The following is a 24709-nucleotide window of genomic DNA, read 5'->3' as shown; positions in this document are numbered from 1 at the left end:
GTTCCCCTTGGAAATTATGAAGATAGTGAGTCAAAAAAAAGTAAAACTGAAATACAAATATGATTATGGAGAATGAAGTAAGACTTTTATTGGTAAATTTAGTTCATCAATATACGATTATTGTTATTTCATTTTAAGTTGTCATTTTCTTAAATTTACAATTATCACTTTCATAAAAAACTATTATACAATGAGGTACCGAAATGACATGTAAATTTCAATGTTTTTCATATTTACAACAATTTTTTTTTATTATTTACTAATGTTTTTTTTTGCTCCTATACTACATAACAATTGACTCAATTTGACTATCACAATTCTTCAAATTATTATTTATAGAGTAAAAATACACATCTTTATACCTAATTTTTAGTTGTTTTGATGATACCTGGCACAAATTACATCACTTTTTCTATTTATCAATTAACGGACATCAATATTTGTGTATATAATGTAATATTCAATTATTTTCATTTTTATTATTTTACTTCATTTTCAAAATTTCTTTAATATTACAACTAAATTTTAAAGTAACGTAATATTTTATTTAAAATTTTAACGTCTTTTTAAACTAAATTGTCTAATAACAAAGTCATTATCTTTTTGTTATAAAAAGTTTTATCCTTGATATGCTATTGTTAAACTTAAATAATTATTTTTAAAATTATTTACCATATTTAAACAAAGTAAAAAAATATAAAAAAAAGATGCTGTTTAATATACTAAAATTGCTTAACTTAACATTTTTTTTTTAACATTTTAAACTATTAACAAAAAAAAAAGAATTATTATACTATTACCGTATTTAAAAACTTTTTAGCATACAAATTTAAAAAAATGTGAAAAACTGAATCACGTACCAAGGTTTCCAGTACATCCTTCAAGTTCTTCACAACACGATACTAAGTTTTCCAAAACATATTTAAATAAAGATAAAAAGGTGCGTTATTATGTAATTCTTTTCCTAATTCTAATTAAAGAATATCTCTTACCTTTTATCATTTACAACCATATTCCATTTTTAAATTTGTATATATAACATATATACATATATTTATATATATATATATATATATTCTTTATCATCTTAGACATTTTAATGATTGTCAAAAACAGCTTTAGTAATAAAAACATTATCATGTTATGTAAAATTTCGACAAGTGCCAGTTAGGCACGTTTTACTAGAAGTATTTATTTATTTATTTATTTGCATTTATACCAACTTAAAACTATAGATTCTTTAAAATATTAAGAAAAATTATTATGAAAAAGTATGCTATGAAGTTTTATTTTATTTTTTTTTTTTTGACCATTCTATATAATTAAATAATTTTTATAAAACTAGATTATACTTTATATTTCATATTTTCGAGTTTTAATGTACAAGAGAGATGGATAAAATTAAGAATTTTACAAATTAATAGCCCTGTCTAGTAAAGCGTATATATATATATATATATATATTCTCTCTATTTTCATTTTAACAACTTTATAGATGACAAAAAAAAAAAAATAGACGTCCTTGCCTTAACCTCTTAGATAGGGATAAAAGACTGCTTAAAGACAAATGGTATATGACTACTTAGTTTAATAATAAAGTAAAACAATTTTTGACAGCACCTGAGGATATAAATCTTAATGAAATGGACTTGTTTGTTTAAATTTCTAATAAAAACTTTTAATACTATTTAATGTCCTCAATGATATTTATATAGATATATATATATATTAAAATAACAAACTTATTATAAAAAAAAATTATTACTAAATTTTATAACTTATAATTTTTTTCACCTTTACACAAAATTAATTTAATATTCACAAATACATATGTTAGTTCTCACGTATAACAAAAAAAAAATACATTTATTCGTAATATTATTTTTGCGCTATTTTGTTTTATATGTATATAATAATTAATAAAATTAACAAAAAAAAAGATTTTTTTTTTAAGATTTATCCTTGTTCTGTATATGAAATCTATACGCTATTTTAACCCCTATCAAACTTTTTACCGATTTATTATTATATTCCATATTTATCAATTTCAATTAAATAAACTATATAGGTACTCTCAGCTGGGATGCTGCTGTATTATTTAGCAGCTATATTCAAAGGGTTACACCCTCGAGTAGACGACGACTTCGTTGACAAATTAAATTACCATTATACTTCAGCCATTATTTTTGCCTTTGCAATTATTGTATCAGCTAAACAATATGTTGGTAAGTTAATAATATATGTATCTTTTTAATATTTATTTATTAAAAAAAAAATTTTATTTTTAAGGTTATCCTATTCAATGTTGGGTTCCAGCACAATTTACAGATGCATGGGAACAATATACTGAAAATTATTGTTGGGTTGAAAATACTTATTACCTACCATTAACAAGTGCATTTCCATTAGAATATGGTGATCGTAGAGCTCGCCAAATAAGTTATTATCAATGGGTACCTTTTGTTTTAGCTTTAGAAGCATTATTATTTTATGTACCATGTATAATGTGGAGAGGACTTTTACATTGGCATTCTGGAATAAATGTACAAAGTTTAACACAAATGGCTTGTGATGCACGAATGATGGATACAGATGCCAGAGCAGCAACTGTTCAAACAATTGCTGGACATATGGAAGATGCTCTTGAAATACAAAGAGAAGTAACTGATGTTTCTAGCATGTGTGTTGGTCAACGTTGGGGATCATATGTTACATGCTTATATGTATTTATTAAAATGCTATATTTAGTAAATGTCGTAGGACAAATATTTTTATTAAATGTTTTCTTAGGAACAGATAATCTTTTTTATGGTTTTCATATATTAAAAGATTTATTAAATGGAAGAGAATGGGAGATAAGTGGAAATTTTCCTAGAGTAACTATGTGTGATTTTGAAGTTCGTGTTCTAGGAAATGTACATCATCATACTGTACAATGTGTCTTAATGATAAATATGTTTAATGAAAAAATATTTTTATTTTTATGGTTTTGGTTTTTTATGGTATCAATAGTATCAACATTTTCAATGGCACATTGGATGTTAATTTCATTCCTTCCAGGACAGGTTAGTTTATATAAACAAAAGTACATTTATATATGTAATAATTAAAATTTTTTTTTATTTATAGCATATGAAATTTGTGCGCAAATATCTTAGAGCAACAGACTTAGCAACAGATCGACAATCTGTTAAAAAATTTGTCCATAAATTTCTTGGATTTGATGGTGTATTTTGTATGCGAATGATAAGTGCTCATGCTGGTGATATCATGGCTACAGAATTAATTGTAGCATTATGGCATAATTTCAATGACCGTGTTCGAAAAAGTCCAATTGAAATGTTTGAGGGAGGTGTAAGTCAAAGTCCTTCTAAATTAGACGCAAACTTTAAAACATGGTTATTAGGGCAAACAAGGTAAGTGTGATTTACCTATTTGTAAATTCATAATATTATCTAGAATGCATAATAAATACAATGATATATAAAAATAAAAAATAAATTTTATATTAACAACATATATTTTTTTTTTATTTTTTTAGAGGCAAACCCCAATTTGACGGTTCAAATCCTACAAGAGGAAAAAAAAGAAGAAAATCAGATGGATATTTTACATTTGTTTAATTATTTTGGTTATCAAATAATTAAATAAATTGTATATTTAAGTTGATCTATACCAATGATTGCCAATTTAATTTATACTCAGGATTTATAAATGTCAAAAAAATATTTTGAGTTAAATAATTCATGATCATTGCCTTTAAGTCACTTCAATATAAGTGTGCTACTAAAAAAAAAAAAAAAAAAACGGTCTATAGCGCAATTAAATTCTTCCTTTTCAAACTATTGTATTTTTTGATGTCATATGCCTTTGTATAAAGGTTATAGAAGAAAAAAAAATTTGTAGAATATATCTTTTCAATTTTTGTATATTTTATTGGCACAATATACTAATGCAAATTATTCAAATTTAATTTTAATAAATCAACAATTATAATAAGAATATTACAATAACAAATTGTTAATCAATATTGTATTATTTTTTATCAAATTTCAAAAAAAAAGGACAAAAATTTCAAGATTTTGATCTTTCAACAATCTTTAATCTTCATCAACTGCATATCAAAATGATTAAACTTCTTTGCAAAAAAAAATAATAAAAAAATATAAATGAAAAATTGATGAAAATTACAATATGATAACAATTGAAGTAGTGATAGCTTATTAAAAATTAAAAACATTTATTACTAGTCAAATGTTTGTTAACAAGATGTTTAATATCAATGATAATATTTCGTTGTTTATTTTCAATAATCAGAATAAATAAAAAAAAAAAATGAATAATCAGAAAATGGAAACTTAAAATGTTGCTTAAATTTTAACAAAAAATAACACATTTTTACGGGTGAATCATTGAATTATGCTATTGAATGTAACTGATAATAAACAATTTTTGCATTTATATTTTAAAACGTATATTATAAATGTGATTGTAATTTGTTATAAATTTGATTGTAAAAAAAAATAATTATCTTGAGATAATGAAAATTGAAGAAGACATATATATTATAGTATCTCCCAACTTAAAACATTGTTTTATCAGATTATATTTTAATAAATTATATGTCATTAAATGTTTTTTATATTATATAATTAAACCATATAATATTATATTTACGAAATATCATTTCTCTGAACAAAGTATATATAATTAAGTAAATCATTTTTATAAATTAATCTTTGATTTTATTTGTTTAAAAACAAAATATTTGCTTAATAAAATATTTTTTAAAGTTTATTAGTAAATAAATCAACATAAAAAAAAATAAAGTAATTAAAAGTTACCAAGAATGGATAATTTCAATTATATTATATGAGTAAATATTTGATGAATTTCTTATCTTAAATCTTATAATAAAGGAAATATTAATAAATTGATAAAAAAAATATATAATAATATTGTATATATTATGTTTATCATAAAGTTAATATTATTTTTACTTTCATGTAATGATAACTAAAAGTATTTTACTTTAATTAAAAAAAATAATTATAAATGACTTCTTGATTATAATATAAATTTTTAGTTTTCAATCAAATAGTTTCTTTCACAATTTTTTTATAGTAAATATAATTTAGAAATAAGCAAATAAAAAAAAAGAAATTAAATGATGATAATAAAATTTTATCATTTTTAAATCATGAATTATTTTTAAAGAATATATTTATACATTATTTTATCTTATTTAGCTTTTTTTAAAATTTAAGACAATATAATTAAAGTTAAATACTTTCATTGTTTAAGTTTAGTTAATTAGCAAATATAATACTTACGATTTTGATAAAAAATTTTAACAAATATTATATATTTCTTGATAAGCAATCTTTGATTTTAGAATTTTATCAAGATTTATTTTTCATTAATTTTATATTTAGTGCAATATTTTTGTAGACTAATATGATAAAAAAAATTTTTTAAGCTTAAGCTACACAAATTTTATAATCTAACACTTTGAAAATTATTAGATAAGAAAATATGATAAAACATAAAGTCTATTTATTATTTTAAATTTTTTACAATAATTTTACTTTAGATAAAAATGAGGTTTTTAATTTCATTCATTTTATTTTTGTATCTGTTAACAGTGCATTTACCACTAGCATATTGTAGTGATAATGCTACACTTATTTTTATTCAAGGTATCTGGAGACATGGAGATCGTTCACCAACTGAAAAATATCCTGGAAGTTTAAATGATGAAAATGAATGGCCACAAGGTTGGGGTCAATTATCACCTTTAGGAATGAAAGAACATGTTTTATTAGGAAAAAAAATTAAAAATAGATATTATGATCAATTAAAATTTGTAAATAAAAAATACTATAGTCATGATGTAAGAAAAAAACTTTTTTTTTTAAATTATAATTTTACTTATTTTTATTTTAGATTTATGTTCGTAGTACAGATGTAAATAGAACAATTATTAGTGCAATAAGTAATTTTATTGGATTTTATAAAAATTCTGTTGATAAAAATGATGTTCCAAATATTCCTGATTGGCCTTCATCATATATTCCTATTCCTGTTCATACTATTAATGATGATATTGATATTGTATGTTAATTAAAATTAAAATATGTAAATTAATTTTTAAGATTGCTAATCCTGATTCACAATGTCCACGTAGATATGTATTATATGATTTATTAAAAGAAACACCTGAATATAAAAATTTAACACAAAAATGTGATAAAATTCTTAAATATCTTTCTACTAATACTAATACTACTATAACACTTGAAAATTTATGGATTGTACGTGATGGAATATTTATTGAAAAGACTAATAACAAAAAGTTACCAAAATGGTTAAATGATAGTATATTTTCAGAGATTGAAGAATGTGATGATACTATGGATGATTTAGAAAATGGTTATAATATTGCACCATATAAAAACTTAGATATTGGATTAGAAATTTCCAAATTAAGAGGTGGTGCAATGTTAAATGAAATAGTTAATCGTATGGAAGTAAAAAAAAAATGTAATGAAAAGGATAAATCAGTAGAAGGAAATTATGTTTGTAATCTTAAATATTATGTATACTCAGCTCATGACACAACAGTTGCTTCATTTTTAACTGTTTTAGGAAAAGGTGTTAAAAGTCAACTTGTTCCATATGGTTTACCACATTACTCAGCTGCAACATTTATTGAATTATGGTATGACAATGATAAAAAAGATTATTTTGTAAAAACATTATATGTTTATCCACCAAATGGAACATTTGGTATTGATTTGGAAGAAAAAAAATTTTGTAAATTTAATGAAACTTCTTTAGAAAATCCAAATGAGAATAATTTTTGTGATTTTACAAAAATTCTTCCAAATAATGCTAATGGATTAATGACACTTGATCAATTTTCTAAAAATGCCCAACCATATAATATTCAGTCTTATTCTAGTTTATGTTTAAATACTAATGTTAATTTTGGTAATGGTAATAATGCTGTAAAAACAACAGCTGTTTCTAGTTTCATAATGTTTGTTTGTATCTTTATGCAATTTATTCTTTCAAAATAAGTAAAATATAAATTTTTTATATTTCTTTTTTTTACAAAAAAAAAAATTATATTATGTTGAAATGTACTTTATACAGTAAATAATATATCTATTTTCTATTACCATCTGCATATATATATATATATATATATATGTATAAAAGAGGTAATTTTATATTATATATATAAAAAACATTATAATAACCTTTTATTACACTTTTATATGTTTTTCTTGTATACTACAGTTGTATTATGTTGCTTAGCAACATTATAAAGTTGTAATCACAACTTAAAACAAAATATCAAATAAAATATATTGTTTGTAAAATTTAATTTACTTTTTTAAATGTATATTATGTCTAAGAAACTTCAAACTCAGTCAATAGAGGAATTGTTGGGTCTACCACCAAAAATTAAAGAAATCCCAAGAAATGAAAGTATTAATAATAGACCAATCTCACGCAGAGGTAGAAATTTAGAAGAAAAAGACAATTATGTTGAACAATTATTTAATAATGGTAGTGGTAATAATTCTGCAAATGATACTGGAAGAACAGGTATTCAATCAAAAAGTAATTTAGAATTTGTTAATTTTGATGATCCGTCAACTAAAATAAGGTATTACAATTATAATTTTATACTAAATTTATTTTTTTTTTAGTCCAAATTCTACTTCTTCTAATAGTTTAATATATAGTGATGATTCTACTTCAACATCAAGTGATGATGTTACTTCATCATCATCTGAAAGTACAAAAAATGAAAATAATATTAAATATTTACAGCCATCAAACAGATTTTCTACTTTAATTGAAAGTAGTGAAAGAAATATTGAAAATACTATTAATACACAATCCGAAAAAAATGTAGATAACCCACCATTTCCGGTTCAAAAAGTAAATATAAATGATAAAATAAATGAAACAAAATTACCTGGAAAAAACTTAATAAGAAAAGTAATAAAACCAAATAGTGCCTCAATGGTTGAAAGAAATTCAAATTTATTGTTAAAAAAAAGTAACTCAAATATAAGAATTTTAGATAGTGATAATAAAAATATACACAAGAGAACATCTCTTTCTCATAATGATATGTTAGAAGAGCAAAAAAATGACAAGTTAGAACGTTCAAAGACTTGTTATGATGCTTGGTTAAAAAAAAAAAAACTTGAAGCTTTGAAAAAAAAAGAAATATTAGATATTGCAAAGAAAAAAGAAGAAGAAGAGAAGGAAATGAAAATGAAAATGTCATTAAAAATTTATGAAAAATGGAAAAGTGACTATGAAGAAAAAATGAAAAAAGTAAATTTAGAAAGAAAAAATAAAATTGAGAATGAAAATAGAAAGAAGGAAGAAGAAGAAAATAAACGTAAAGAAGCTAAAAAAATGTTTTTAGCATGGAAAAAAGAACATGAAGATAGAATTAAAGAACAATTAAAAAAAAAAGAAGAAGAAAAGAAAATGAAAGAACAAAAAATGAAGGATGAAAAGACAGAAAAAATAAATGAGTCGATAAAAGCTTTTGAAGCATGGAAAAATCAAAAAGAAAAAGAGATGGAAGAAAATAAAAGAAAAAATAAAGAAAAATTGACTATGTTAAAAAAAAGAAAAAAGGATGAAAAGGAGTTTAAAGATGCTATTGCAAAAGAAGCATTTGAAATTTGGTTAACAATGAAGGTAACATTAATTTATTATCTTTTATCTTATCTTTCTTTTTTAACTCCATTCATTATTTTTTTTTCTTTTAAGGAACAAGAAAATGAATATAAAAAATCTTTAGCTTATAAAATAGAAAGCTTTGAAAATGAAACTAAAAAAAAATTTAAAATTCCTTGGATTCCTCCAAGTAACACAATTCCCAAATCTATAAATGACAGATTATCAAGATCATCTTACAATTTGTCGAAAGAAAGCACTACAAAAAATGGAAAAAAAAAATTAAGAACAGAAAGTTCTAAGATTTCATCTTTTAATGGAAAAAGACAAACATTATCAAATTCTATAAAAAGAACAAAGTCGGTTTCTTTTCTACCATGGAGATAAAAAAAACATATATATATATATAAATATATTTTTATATATTTATATATAAATAAGAAAAATGCTTGTGGTTAATTCGTCGTAAATTTTTTATAAATATTATTTACTTAACTTTTTTTTTTTGATATATTATTTTTTTATTAAAATAATACCCGTTTTTTTTTGTAGGATATCTATTTTTTTTTATCTTTTTTATATAATTCCACCAATTTATTAACTTTTCTCAACCATCATAGAAAAAATTTTATTACTTTTTTTTTTATTTTGAATGAATATTTAATACAATAAAATTCATTACTATAAAATTATTTTTATTTCCAAAATTCTTCACTTACTTTCATTAAATTATTATTTTTTATGTATTAAAATTTTCTTTTTTAAAAGATGTTAATTAAAATTTTTAATATCCATTATTTAACAAAAATTTATTATTAAAAGTTTAGAAAATATAAAATACATAATTGATGATAGGAGGATACTAAATAGCATAATCAAAATATTATGTTGTTTGCCAGTCGATGTATTTGCTTATAAACAAGATAATTTCTGTCACTAATTCATAATGATGCAACTGAAATTGTTAAATTCAATGAAAAATTTTTCAAAGAATAATTTTGTATACTGTTATATTATAATCATGTCACTTCCAAAAACCTTCCATTTATTGTATAACATTTAATAAAAAATATTTATTTTAAAATAAAATTTTAAAAAGAATACATAATATTAAAATATGATGATTATAAAAATATTAGTTAATATTCAAGTAACAAAGTCAACTACATATGTTTCCAATATTATTTTCTTTATTATTCTTTTACAATTACTTTATGCAAAAAAAAAAAAATATGTATATATATATATATATATATATTATATATTTCGATTTCTTAGCTATTATTAATCTTCTCATTTGATGACTATATTTTGGGTTATTTTTTTAAATATAAAATTTGTTTTTCAAAATAGATATGTGTTTTATCATTAAAAATTTAACATTTTAAGTATAACCATATTTAAAGATTTTTACACTTGATAAGATATTTTTCTATTTTAATATTCACTATTAAAATATAAAATTTTTTTGACATAACTATTCATCAAGTATTTTTCAGAAAGTCGAATATATTTTAAAGTATATATAAAAAGATATAAAGAAGTATTGTAGATGTAAAGAAATAATTTTGAACATAATTATGTGTACTATCATTGTTATTTAAGTATTATTGCCGTTTTTCATTTTTGAATTTTTATCCTACTTCATTATTGTTAATTTTCTTCTTTTATTTAAATATATTTTGTCATTATAACGAAATATATATATATATATTTCATATGTTTACTCTTATTATAATGTACATTTAAAAAAAAAAATTATATTTTATAAAAATATTTTAAAAAATTAAGAAATTCGTTTTCCTTAAGTTTAAAAATAATTACAATAGTTATTTTTCCTCATTTTATTATTAAAATTATCTTTTAAGGCATCTAAAATCAATTGAAATGCAATTTTCATAAAAAGTTTTAAGATAATAAATAAGCTTTTGCTTATCAAAATAAAAAAAAAAGTTCAAAAAAGATTATTGAAAGTTTTTCCAAATTTATGTTAGTTGAATTGAAAAATATTGTAGAAATTTTTACTTCATCAATTAGTTTAAATTTTTGATATATGCATATATATATATATATATTGTCAAAATAAAAAACACATTTGATTATATTTTTAAAAATAGACATCTATATACGTATATAAAAAAGTATGTGAAAATAATTTAATCATTTATGATTTAAAATGATGTTTTACTTATTACCATATTTTGGATATTGAGTAAAATATTAACTAAGAAAATGTATACAAGAAAACATAAAATTTGCCCTTTAAAGATACTACGATTATTATATGACATATCTTTTTGCAATTTAATTGAAAAGTATTAAATTTATATATTCTTCATCATATAATATTAAAAATTTCATTGTTAATATAAAATATATATTTATTTTATTTGTAAAGTCATGCCATCAAAAGATAAAATATAAAAAGGTATGATAAATAAAGTACACTTTTTAGGTAAAAAATAATATTTGTACTTAATAAAAGATAAAAAATTTTTTTTTTTATATATTTTTCGTTTTTTATAAAAATTTTATACTATTTAATTGTATTATATTTAATTACTTTAACTATAACAAATTATGTTATTTAAAAAAATAATTGTTTGTTTATTATGCATTTTTTATCATAAGAAATTTTTTTAAATAACTAATTCAAATATTATAGTAAAAAAAAAGATATTTTTAAAATTGTTTTACAAGGAAATAATGAAAAATAGATAAGATCTTCAATAATTATTGATAAAGTCTTTGAATTCATTTTAATAAGATATTTATCTATTTATTATATTATTTTTCTGTCAAAAATGTATATACATTTCTCATACATTAATAATATATTTTATTTTTATTTTTTTTAAAATAATTATTTTCATTAATTTAATTTCATTATACAGTTCTTTCTAATTGCCTATAATCATAGAAACATCTTTTAAAAGTTTTCTTTTAGTTTATGCAAGTATTAAGAGTTTGTATAGTAAATATATATTATATAATATATACTTTCTTTTTCCATTATTTACATATAAAGAGAAAAGAAAAATTTTAAGAAGTTTTGTAATTATAAAAGAAATTTTAAGATTTTATGTTTTAAAAATATTTCTATAAAAAGTTCTATGATAGTACAGATAATTATTTTCTATTTAAATTTATTTAATAAAATTTTATTAAATATATTAAGCATAATATAATATATTAAATGACACAATTGAAGCTCAAAATTATTTCTGTCTATTAATTTATTTGTTTAATTTATAAGCACGCAATTATTTTTTAAGTTATTTTAAATAATATTTAAAATAACATATAATTATTCAATGAAATTTTTATAAATTCATTTTCTTTGTATATATATCTTTAAGAAAAACTAATATTTAAAAGCTAAAAATTTTTTTTTCTATTATAATATAATATTTTAATTCAATATACTTAAGAAAAAAAAAATTTTTAATAAAAATGATAAAATTACATCTAAAGATTTAAAAAGAGTTCTTAACATTTGATTGATATATACCATTATCTCAAAATGGTTTGTTGCACATTGTTTTATTATATTATATATTAAAATATATATAAATATATATCTTGTTTTAAAAAGCATTGTATATTTAATTTAACTGATTTTAAAATCATTTTATTACCAATTTATTATATAAATTAAAATAATATTTCTGTTAGGCTTATTTTTATTATAGATTAACTAATTTAAGTTATGGGAGAAAATTTTAATGATTGCCAAGTTATTAATCTTAATATTGGTGGTACAAAATATATGACTACTGTAAGAACATTAATGAGAGAAGAAAATACTTTTTTTACTGATATATTAAAATCAGATGGTAATCAACATGAAAATGTTGCTACCAAACTTCCTGATGGCACTTATTTTATTGACCGTGATGGAGAACTTTTTGTTTATATTCTTGACTATATGAGAACTGGAAAATTGTTACTTCCTGATAATTTTAAAGATACGGCAAGATTAAAAGAGGAAGTTATGTTTTACAAACTTGAAAACATGAATGAACTCCTATTACCATATTTTAATCTTAAATATCCTGGGCGTCTTGGTAATGGACAAGTTAGTGAAAATACTGTTTTACAAAATACTTGTGAAACTGGTAAGTTAATTTATTTTTTTTTTTTTTTTTAACATATTCTTATAAATAATTCAAAATTCTTTTTTAATAATAATATTTATATTAAAATGTACTTACAATAGTTCATTTATTTTTTATATCTTTTTATTTTTGGTTTTATTTAATTATTATAATGATAACTCATTATATATTAAAATATTTTTTATTTTAATACTTTTGAATGTTTATGAATAAAATTTTGTTGTTAATAAATAAAAAAAAATAATTAAATTTCAATACATTAATATAATTATATTAGGAGGGTTTATTACTCTTGGATATAGGGGAACATTTGCTTTTGGGAGAGATGGACAAGCTGATGTTAAATTTAGAAAATTACATCGTATACTTGTATGTGGAAAAGTAGCGTTATGCCGTGAAGTATTTGCTGATACACTTAATGAAAGTAGAGATCCTGATCGAGAAGGAAGTGAAAGATATACTTCAAGACTATACTTAAAACATCAATGTTTAGAAAGAGTAAATATTATAAAATTACATCAATATTATATAACAAAAATATTTTAACTTTTTAGGCATGTGATAATTTAGCTGAGAAGGGATTTAAACTTGTCGCAACTTGCTCTTCTGGTGCTAATGGATTAGCAACTGCTGGATTTTCTGTTTTAGGAGCTCAAATAAATACTGGAGCACAAGATTTTGTCAATCAACGTAATAGTGGAGATTTTGAAGAACAAAGATGGGCACATTATACAGAATATGTTTTTTATAGAGAACCACAATTAGCTACAAGTGTTATGGGAAGCGACAGCAAGTAAATAAAAAAAAAATTTAATTTTTTTTGGCTTTTTTTTAAAGTACTTATTTTCTTTTATATATATCGATATTTTAACAATTTTTATTTTACCGTAACAAATTTATATTAAATATTTTTAATGTAATTTTTTTTAATTTTATGTAATGTTTTATATATTAAAAAATAAATTTTTCTATCTTATAAATTTATTATTTTATATAAAATATATATTTTTTTATTATTTATTCATAAAAATATACATATATATATATATATACTTGTTCTATAAATTTATATTAGTTTATGTCAACATAAAAAATGTTGATGGCAAATAAAATATTTTGATATAAACTATTCTCCAATTTCGCCTTAAAACCGTTTGTTGTTTTATCTTTTATCAGACTTTTATATGTTTCAATACTAAAATTTTATTATTAATTTTGTATTTATTTCTAGTATATTTAAAAATTTTATTTTGTTATTTGATACCATTAAATTTAATTTCCTGTTATGTCTTCATCATATAAAAGAAAAATTCAAATTTCTGTTACACTAAGAAATGAAAGTGAACCAGCCCATCGGTCTTCTGTTAATTCATTACAATATGATAAAAGTACTGGTAGATTATTTTCTGCTGGTAGTGATAGTATTATACGAATATGGAATACATCAAATAATGATATTATATCTAATGATATAGTATCAAAAAGATATATTCAATCTATGGAACATCATTGTGATTGGGTAAATGATATAGTTTTATGTTGTAATGGACAAAATCTTATATCTGCTAGTAGTGATACAACAATAAAAGTATGGAATGCAAAACAAGGTTTTTGTATGAGTACATTACGTACACATCAAGATTATGTTAAAGCTTTAGCTTATGCAAAAGATGTTGAACTAGTTGCTAGTGCCGGTTTTGATCAAGCAATATATTTATGGGATGTTGGAACATTAACAAAATTAACTGCAACTAACAATACAGTTACAACAAGTAGTTTAAATGGTAATAAAAATAGTATATACTCATTAGCAATGTCTTCTAATGCTAATGTAATATGTAGTGGAAGTACAGAAAAAATTATACGTATATGGGATGCAAGATGTTGTCAAAAAATAGGAAAACTTAAAGGACATACTGATAATGTTAAAAGTTTACTTGTATCAGATGATGGTAGTCAAATAATTAGTGCTTCAAGTGATGGAAGTGTTAAAATATGGAGTGTTGGACAACAAAGATGTATTGGTACAATTCAATTACACAATGAAGGAGTATGGGCTTTAGCAACTAATGATAATTGGACAGAATTATATAGTGGAGGAAAAGATAAAATGATATGGAAAACAAATTTAAGAGATTTTTCAGATTCATTATTAATATTAGAAGAAGATAATTGCATTCAAAAGATACTTTTTGTTGAAGAAAATGGTAATAAATATTTATGGACATGTGGACAAAGTGAAAATATAAAAAGATTTAAAATTAGTACTAGTAATTCATCACAATTAGTATTTAAAAATGTAAGTGATAATGATGATGATGATATAGGAGGAGAATCAAAAAATAATATTTCATTACAATTAGAAACTAAACATTTATTAAATAATTATAATATTTTACAAAATAATACAAATAATGATGAAGGAAAAAAAAATCCTCATTTACCTCCCGATATAATTATTTATGGTGCTCCATCAATAAGACAATATGTTGTTCTTAATGATAAAAGGCATATTGTAACAAAAGATACTGAAAATAATGTTGATGTTTGGGATATTCTACAAACACGTAAAATTGGTCAACATGGCAAAGTATTTATTGATGAAGTAGTAAAAAAATATAATAAACGGGTTTATGTACCTTCATGGTTTAGTGTTGACTTAAAATTAGGAATGTTACAAATTATTTTAGATGAAACGGATGTTTTTGCATCTTGGGTAACAGCTAAAGAGGCTGGTTTAGCTGATAAGACACAAGAAACAAAACTTAATTATGGGGGTATATTTTTAAAAAGCTTATTTAATAGATGGGTAAAAAGTACGATGTGTTATAATGAAAATGATGATGAAATGGATGATTCTAATAATCAAACAATCTTTCAATTGCCACTTCATACAACGATAATTTTAAGTGAATCGTCTGGAAGGCCTATTTTAAGGTCATGTGTTAAAGATGTTGGTAATGAAACGGAATCATCAATTCTGGATGACTTAATGCCTACATGGGCAAAAGAAGCAATTGAAAAACAGGTTCCACCAAAATTTAATAAAATTCCATTTGCTTTAATTCCTTATTCAGCAAATTTAAATTCAACAAATAATAATAAAAATCCTAAACGTGAACGTTTATCTGCAACAGAGATGCTTCAAGTACGTAAAATAATGGAACATGTTCTAACAAAATTAATTGGTGGTAATGATGGTACAGTAAATAGTAATAACAGTTATAATTCTAATACTTATAATCCGGGTAATAATTCATATTCTATTAATAGTAATTATAACACAAATTCCCAAGGAAATAAAATGATAACAAATTCATTATTTAATAATATAGAAAATAAGATAGAACTTTATTGCAATGAACAAAAACTGGATCCTGATATGGATTTAAGATCTGTTAAACATTTTATTTGGCGACAAGGTGGTGATGTTGTCATTGTTTATAAGCAAATACGTTGATAATGATATATTTTATAGATTTAAAAAAAAAAAACGGTTTCATATATATATTTAGATGTATATATATATATATATATATATAAATATTTAGTTGCAAATAATACATAAAATTTATTAGTACATATTGTACATACTTACATCAATTACATAAGTTAATGTAACGTCGTTTAAAATTAAATTTCTAATATTAATTATGCATTTTAAAAAATAAAATTTAATATTTTCACTATTTTTTTTTCCTTTTTTTATTTTTTTAAATTTATTGTTTGATCATTTCAAACAACATCCGATTCAGTGTGACTTGAAAGATCACAATTTGAAAATTGTTTTGAAATACTACTAGTAATTTTACTATTTGATAAATTATTTGATATTAAGGTATTTATAACAGAACACAAAAATATTATTGCAATTAATAAATGACAACCACAATATACAATATATTGGGAACGAACATCCATTCCAAGCCCACGTTTGTCACTTATAACTCCAGCAATAATTGATTGCATAACTAAGGCTATAAATGAATTAACACCAAATACAAGCCCGTAACTTTCACACATCATTTTTTTTGCTATATTCCATTGCGCGATTGTAATCATAACTTGATAAAAACTTCTATATCCTATATAACAACCATACATTACAAAAATATTTGATGTAATTGCATTAATGAAAAGAAGGCCACCATCTATAGTTGATATAATTACTAAAACAATTTCACCATATTTATCCCAATTTATATTTAAATTATTCATTAATAAAATTGAAAATGCAGCTGTAAATGTATATGCTGCTTCAGCAAATCCATTTAATGGATTATTCTTTTCAGATGCTTCACCCCATAAGGTTTGAGCATACAATGCAACTTGTAATGACATACATGTTGTCATTGCCCACCAAAAAGACCATTTTCTTATATATCCAACACTATAAATTTTAACAAAATCATTTTTAAGTTGTTTAAATCTAAATATAAGATATTTAGAATAACAATCTGGTTTTTCTTCATTTTTTATCATTTCAATACAATTATCATTTGTTTCAAATAATCTTATTACCATATGTTTCCAATGTACACGAGGAAGAAATATACATATAAATAATACTATTGTTGGAAATACTAAAGCAATTTTATTTAATGTTAAATAATCACCAATACCAGCAAGGATAATCAATTGTGCTACAATATAACCAGTTGTTCTTCCACCCATTGTAGCTGCTCTAGTCCATGTTGTTAATTTTTGATATTGTTCTTTATCAAGAATAGCATAAATATAGGCAAAAAATGCTATTTCTGAAGCAGAAGCAATACCATAAAATATATATGCAATTTGTTGTTCAAATAAAGATAATCCATAAATAAATAAATAACGTAATGTTACTTGTCCAATCATTTCAATGATCATTGTAGGTTTATAAAGAAAAATATCTGTTAATAAAAAAATTGGTACTAAAAATATTAAATAACTATAAGCTGATAAAGGATATACTTGTCCTGATAAAACACTTCCAGTAAAATTCAAAACTGTTGTTTGGTATTTAAAGACAAAAGGTTCACCAACTTTTATTTCTTTAAGGAATGCATAGATACATAATATTATAGGAAGCCATGATTTTTTATTTTTTCTAATAAATTCAATGATCATCTTTTTTCTAAATTTGAAAAAAGTCTATAAAATAAAAATTAATATTATATGTAACATAAAAATAAAAATTATTTTAAATAATAAGTAATATAAAAGTAGTTATTTTAACTTTTTAAAATGACAAAATTATTTTATTATTAAAAAACAAACAATTTTATTCGATTAGACGAGGCAAAAGTATAAGCTACTTAGTATAAAATGATTAAATAAAAAATAAATATTTTGTAAAATAAAAGATAGATAATCGATTAACACTACAATAATATTTTTGCAGTCTCCAAATATCTTTAATAATATATCAAATAACAAGATGTCAATTTTAGGTACTTTTAAATTTTAACATAAATTTCTTTAAATAATTATTTTTAAACATTAAAAAATATATATAATTAAGTATTTTATACAAATAAGATTAAAAATATTTTTAAGTCTTTATTTTTTTAAATTCTTGAAACGTCAAAATTAAGTTTTTTTTTTATTATAAAAATTTAATAAAGATTCAGTCATCTTACTGATGTAAATAATGATAAAATATTAAAATAAAATAAAAATAATAATAATTTATTATTATTATTATTTTATGATTTTTCATTTTTATTTTATAAATATTTAAAATGGACAGAACATAAACTGGATGTAATATGATCTTGATTACCATTTCTTACTATATTAAATACCTCATTGAAGTTCAACCCCTTATTTTATCAGTGGTTTACCAAATTATTTCCTTGATATTTTTTACGTTTTTTCGTCAAATTCGCCGTAAAAATAAATATATCTTAAAAATTTAATGGAATTATAATTACATTGTGTGCTTATTTTATAATTTTACACTGGAACCGTAAAAATTAAAAAGTGTATCTATTACTACTTTCAAGAATAATAATTTTCGATAAATGTAGTAAATATAAAATAAATAATTTCAACCCATGACCGATTGTAGTTATATATACATCATTTTCGCTGAATTGTTATAATTAATTTTTTAATTAATAGAAAAAGTAAAAAAGTTATTTATAATATATATTTTTTTTATAACAGAAAATTATTTTATTAAAAATTTATAAATTAACCAGAATGAGGTAGAAATGATTAATAGTTTTTGTGATTGTTGATTGGCCAGTTATTTTATTAAAATCTTTATCTTATTATTAATAAAATTAATATTATTTTTATATGGTTAAATAAATAAAAACCAGAAATATGATTTTATAATTTGTTATACCTATATTGAATCTGCCAATAGTTGTTTCATTTTGTCAGCTGATATTTATATATAATATTTTAGATAGAAATTTTTAAGATCATTGAGATCTTATCAAGGTTACTATACAACATCAATGCTTATTTTATTTCTATAAACACAAAACAATAACATTAATGAATCAAAAAATAAGTACTTTAAAAAAATTAATTAGTTATAATTTTATAATGATATATGTTGTTTTTTTTATAAGTTTATCGTTATATTATTTAAATTTTTGTTACAATTAATAAATAAGTCTGTTATATTAATTTTTTTTAGTTAAACAATCAACTTTTAACATTTAATTAATATTTTTTTTATAATTATACTAAAATATATATTTAATCAAAACAATATATGGTGATGTCAAAAAATATCAAATATTGTTGTGCTAATCAATTGTAAAAAAATATTTTTTCTATTTTGTCATGCATCATTCCATGTTAAAAAAAAGGAAGTTAAGATAATGAAATTATTATGTATTTGAAATTTTGGGAAATTTTCTTTATTTTAATAATAGGATGGATTGTCTAATCGTTTGACAGCAGCCTCACAAATTTCTGGATACAATATACAAAAAGTATTTTGACTTGGACTTGATAACATTGTAAAACATACAACAGGTATAAAATTAACACATAATATAAGTAAAATAATTAATAAAAATATTTTAGGAAATAATATTTTCATCTTTATTTACCTAAAATTATATAATTAGAAAGTAAATATTAAAAATGAAGCAAATTTAGTAATTTGTTTTTAAATTTATTTATTATATATAAATAGAAATGTACTTTTTTTTTACATTTAATATAGATACTCAACTAATAAATATTTTATTATATTTCAACACCGAAAAAATTACTATAAATATAAAAAAAAATGGCATTAAAATTGAAAATGATATTTAATTTTCTTCTAAACAAGAGATTAAAAATTTTTTTAAAAAGCATTGTTAGAAAATAATTTTCTATAAAATATTTGTTTATTTACAATAATAATTGTATAAGGGATAAAACCTGTATATAAAATTATATCTATTTATAACATTTTGTTTTAAAAAAGTATCTTATTTTTAATTATAAATGGCATATTATAGAATTACTTTTAATTAACAGTGTATTTCAAATAATTGAACATAAATATAATTATTTTAATAATAAACAAATTAATATTTTAAAAAAATATTATTTTATGATAACCATAATTAAAAATAAAATAATTTTAAAATATAAAATTTTTCATTTATTTTATATACATTATTGTAAGAATTTTAAAAAAAAAAAATAATTTTATAAATAATTCATATTAAAAAAAAATTTTAACATCAAATAAAATTTTTGAATAAAGAATTTATTTGGAAAAGAACTTTAAACTTTTAAGAATAAAAATTTTTAATTTAATTGTTCTTCTAAAAATGATATTTGATTTATAAAGCTTTATTTTTATTGTACTCTTTGTTAATTTTTATTTGTTTTATAATTATATTTTATTGACATTTTATAAAACATACTACTGTAATTTTATGCTAATCTTCTATTTTTTTTTATCATTATAACTAAAGAAAAATCTAATAATATACAAGAATATGTTTTATTTTAGATTAAATTATATAGTGATTAGCTTATACAAATTAATTTTTTTAATTGAACAATTAATTTTAATATTTGGCTTATGAAAATGTAAACGGTCTTAAAAGTACATGTTATTTAAAAAATATCTTCTAATAAGATTCAAAATCATTGTTTATTAAATTATTATATGTTTAACATTAGAAATTTATTAATATTTTATGGTAATTCACTTGATAATTTAACAAAGTTCTATTATTTTTTATATATAAATTAGTATTTTTATTCTCATAAAATATTAAATTTTTAAACAAAAAATACATATCACTTAATATATCATTATAAATCGTATGATATCACTTCTTTTTTCAATTTTAAATAAATAAATTATGTCATAAATTTATATATATATATATATATATTTATATATATAAATAAAATAATTTATTTTTTAATAAACATAAAAGTTATAAGATAATTTAAAATAATTATATAGATAATCAAAATAAGGATATGACAGCTTTCAAGTAAACTTGTAGAATACTTAACAATATGTAATTGACAATTCAATTAAAATCTTCAAGCTTTTTGATAACTTTTTAATTGAAAATGGGTGTGATTTTAAAATATTGAAATATGAGAAAGGATTATATCATTAAAATTTATTTTAAAATCTTATTTTATCTATGTCTTTTGATCATACTTCTTCTTTTTCTGGAGTTTTTAGTAGTATTAATAGCTATTGTCAAGATAAAACAGCTAAACTTAAAAGTTCTTTAATATCTAAAGGTATCATAATATATTAAATTTTTTTTTTGTTTTTTAATAATTAATATTTTAAGGTAATTCTGTTTTATTGTTAGAGTCATCTCCAAAATCAACTATAATGAATAATAATTTTTCAAACAAATCAACACCTCCAATACCACCACCAAGACCTATTTCAAGACCATTATCATCAAGTCCAAATATTCAAAGAAATGAAAAAAATATTTCACAATCTCAAAATTTATCATTACCAAAATTATATCCAGGAATGAATGAAGAAGAATTTAGAGTTAATGGACGAAAGATGGTTGATTATCTTGTTAATTATATGAAAAATATTGAGGAACGTCGTGTTGTACCTGAAATAGAACCAGGATATTTACGTGATCTTATACCAAAACAACCACCACAAATGGCTGAAAGTTATGATCAGGTAATGAAAGATTTTGAAAATCTTATTATGCCTGGAGTTACACATTGGCAACATCCACGTTTTCATGCCTACTTTCCTGCCGGTAATTCATGGCCATCTATTTTAGCAGGAATGTTGTCAGATGCACTTGGTTGTGTTGGTTTTTCATGGGCAGCATGCCCAGCAATGACTGAATTAGAAATGATAATGTTAGATTGGTTTGGGCATATGATGGGATTACCAAAAGAATTTTTACCATTTACACCAAATGGTAATGGCGGTGGTGTTATTCAGGTATATTTATATTAAAAAAAATTATATAAATATTTATTTTAAGGGTTCGGCAAGTGAATGTAATTTTGTTGCATTGTTAGCCGCAAGATTTGAAATACTTAAAAAACTTAAAGATCGTTTTCCTTTTGTTGAAGAAGGTCTTCTTATGTCAAAACTTGTAGCATACTGTTCAAAAGAAGCTCATTCATCTGTTGAAAAGGCATGTATGATTGCAATGGTCAAATTACGAATTATGGAAACTGATTCTTTATTTCGTTTAAGAGGTGATACCTTATATGCAGCTATTCAAGAAGATAGAAATCTTGGATTAATTCCATTTTTTGTTTCAACAACATTAGGAACAACATCTGTTTGCAGTTTTGATGTATTATCAGAAATTGGTCCTGTTTGTTCTGAAAATGATATATGGCTTCATGTTGATGGTGCATATGCTGGTTCAGCTATGATATGTCCAGAATTTAGATATTTAATGAAAGGTATTGAACATGCAATGTCTTTTAATACAAATCCAAACAAATGGATGCTTGTTAATTTTGATTGTTCTACAATGTGGTGTAGAGATAGATTTAAATTGACACAAGCATTAGTTGTAGATCCATTATATTTACAACACTCTTGGACAGGTAATATAAAAAATTAAATAAATAATGTAATTAAATAATTTTTTTTTAGATAAAGCAATTGATTATAGACATTGGGGAATACCACTTAGTCGTCGTTTTAGATCATTAAAACTTTGGTTTGTCATAAGAATGTATGGTGTTGAAGGTCTTCAAAAATATATAAGAGAACATGTTCGTTTAGCAAAAAAATTTGAAGGATTATTGCGTAATGATGAAAGATTTGAAATTATTGGTGAAGTTATTTTAGGTTTAGTATGTTTTCGTTTAAAAGGAAGTGATGAAATCAATCGTAAATTGTTAACACAATTAAACAGTAGTGGTAAAATACATATGGTACCAGCTTCATTATCTTCAAGATTTGTAATACGTTTTTGTGTTTGCCAAGAACATGCTACAGACAAGGATATAGAAATTGCTTATGATATTATAACGCAAACAGCACAAGAAATACTTTACGAACCATCAGAACCACCATTAGTTGAGGAAGATGAAACAGAATACTATTATGAAGGAACATCAATGTATGGTAGTACAAATACTGGAATTGAACGTTCTGAAAGTTATCGATTAAGAAATTCTACTGAATCTATTCAATCAGGAAGAGAAAAAAGTATTGATTCAGATTCTCGTTCTCCATATGTACCCAGTCAACCATCAATTAATGATGAATTTCTTGAAAGAAAAAAAATAAAAAGTCTTTCTGAAAAAAGATCATTTCTTGTACGCATGGTTAGTGATCCAAAATGTTACAATCCTAAGATTGTTAGACATCTTAATCGTAGTTCTCATAGAAAAATGTCGCAAGATATACATCGTGATAATGTATTGAGAAAAACAATTGAAGAAAGTAAAAAAATCAAGCCTAAAATAGGAGGTGAGTCTTCATATATGGAAAAATCATTTGTTGATACACAAGAAGTAAATGATATGATAATTGCAATGGAACAAACCGGAATACAACCACCTATATAATGTGATAAGGATTACAAAATATATTGTGCTTTGTACTATAACACTATATGTTTACTCTTTCAATGTTTTATTTCTTGCAGTTCAATTTCAAAATTATTAACAATTTTCAATTAATACATTTATTTTTTTTTATATTTTAAAAAAATATTATTAATCAATTTTAAAAAAAAAAGTTATATTTAGTATTGTCAATGATCTTTTCTTTATAAATCATTTTATCTTTGAAATAAATACTTTTTAAAACATTGTATGTTAATTATTTTTTTGATACGCATCAATAAAAAAGAAGTTTACTATAAAAAAAAATATAACTATTGGTATAACTATAAAAATACATACTACAAAATATGAATACTTTAGAAAACTCATAAAACCATTTTATTATTCTATTCTTATATATATATTTACGGCGCGGCCTCAACAACTTTATTGTAGTTGATGTATGAAACTTTTTATTAAAAATTTATATTTTACATTCATTTTAGAATTATATTTTTTTTCATTTTATAAAATGAAATATTAATAAAAATATTAAAAAAATTTTTTAATATTATTATAATTATTTGTGTTTATGCATGAAAAAGATTGATTAAATTATATACATATATATATATATATATATATATCACATTCAATTTATCTTATGATACGGCCAAACTATCTATAATGGCCAAATGTTTTATAATAACAAAAATACGCATTAGTTTCTACTGACAATTATGAAGGGATAGATGTTTAAAACTTGATTAAATCAATATGAATTTTACTCTTTTTTAGTTCTACAATTATATAGTATAATTAATATGTATAACTTTTTTGATATCAAAATTAATATTATTTTAACACTTTTTCACAAAAATTATTACTTGATTGTATATAAT

At 21.3% G+C, this 24709-nt stretch overlaps 7 protein-coding genes across 7 annotated transcripts; 6 read left to right on the top strand and 1 right to left on the bottom strand.

Annotated features, from left to right (window-relative positions):
• Positions 1–59: 59 nt before the first annotated feature.
• On the top strand, positions 60–3623 carry SRAE_X000253500 (Innexin family-containing protein; the record flags this gene model as incomplete). Its single annotated transcript, XM_024645705.1, has 6 exons — positions 60–77; positions 821–940; positions 2069–2225; positions 2290–3065; positions 3130–3416; positions 3542–3623. The coding sequence occupies 6 exons, from the start codon at positions 60–62 to the stop codon at positions 3621–3623; spliced, it is 1440 nt and encodes a 479-aa protein (XP_024499961.1).
• Positions 3624–4540: 917 nt separating this feature from the next.
• Positions 4541–7082, top strand: SRAE_X000253400 (Histidine phosphatase superfamily, clade-2-containing protein; the record flags this gene model as incomplete). The annotated part of the gene is made up of 4 exons (XM_024645704.1): positions 4541–4634; positions 5646–5893; positions 5947–6114; positions 6156–7082. 4 exons carry the CDS (start codon positions 4541–4543, stop codon positions 7080–7082), a joined length of 1437 nt encoding a protein of 478 aa, XP_024499960.1.
• A 333-nt stretch (positions 7083–7415) lies between these two features.
• On the top strand, positions 7416–9102 carry SRAE_X000253300 (Hypothetical protein; the record flags this gene model as incomplete). The annotated part of the gene is made up of 3 exons (XM_024645703.1): positions 7416–7678; positions 7722–8736; positions 8809–9102. 3 exons carry the CDS (start codon positions 7416–7418, stop codon positions 9100–9102), a joined length of 1572 nt encoding a protein of 523 aa, XP_024499959.1.
• A 3322-nt stretch (positions 9103–12424) lies between these two features.
• SRAE_X000253200 (BTB/POZ-like domain and Potassium channel tetramerisation-type BTB domain and BTB/POZ fold domain-containing protein) lies at positions 12425–13630 on the top strand (the record flags this gene model as incomplete). Its single annotated transcript, XM_024645702.1, has 3 exons — positions 12425–12833; positions 13111–13331; positions 13388–13630. The coding sequence occupies 3 exons, from the start codon at positions 12425–12427 to the stop codon at positions 13628–13630; spliced, it is 873 nt and encodes a 290-aa protein (XP_024499958.1).
• A 488-nt stretch (positions 13631–14118) lies between these two features.
• SRAE_X000253100 (WD40 repeat and WD40/YVTN repeat-like-containing domain and WD40-repeat-containing domain and G-protein beta WD-40 repeat and Protein of unknown function DUF3337 family-containing protein) lies at positions 14119–16293 on the top strand (the record flags this gene model as incomplete). The annotated part of the gene is made up of 1 exon (XM_024645701.1): positions 14119–16293. One exon carries the CDS (start codon positions 14119–14121, stop codon positions 16291–16293), a length of 2175 nt encoding a protein of 724 aa, XP_024499957.1.
• Positions 16294–16568: 275 nt separating this feature from the next.
• SRAE_X000253000 (Reduced folate carrier family and Major facilitator superfamily domain, general substrate transporter-containing protein) lies at positions 16569–17942 on the bottom strand (the record flags this gene model as incomplete). The annotated part of the gene is made up of 1 exon (XM_024645700.1): positions 16569–17942. The coding sequence occupies one exon, from the start codon at positions 17940–17942 to the stop codon at positions 16569–16571; it is 1374 nt and encodes a 457-aa protein (XP_024499956.1).
• A 3503-nt stretch (positions 17943–21445) lies between these two features.
• On the top strand, positions 21446–23828 carry SRAE_X000252900 (MIP05841p; the record flags this gene model as incomplete). The annotated part of the gene is made up of 4 exons (XM_024645699.1): positions 21446–21548; positions 21602–22233; positions 22277–22856; positions 22906–23828. The coding sequence occupies 4 exons, from the start codon at positions 21446–21448 to the stop codon at positions 23826–23828; spliced, it is 2238 nt and encodes a 745-aa protein (XP_024499955.1).
• Positions 23829–24709: the final 881 nt, after the last annotated feature.

This window comes from Strongyloides ratti, scaffold srae_chrx_scaffold0000007 (genome assembly GCF_001040885.1).
Source record: "Strongyloides ratti genome assembly S_ratti_ED321, scaffold srae_chrx_scaffold0000007".
Lineage (NCBI taxonomy): Eukaryota > Metazoa > Nematoda > Chromadorea > Rhabditida > Strongyloididae > Strongyloides > Strongyloides ratti.
The sequence above is the reverse complement of the archived record's forward strand: the minus strand, read 5'-3'. Positions and strand labels throughout refer to the sequence as shown.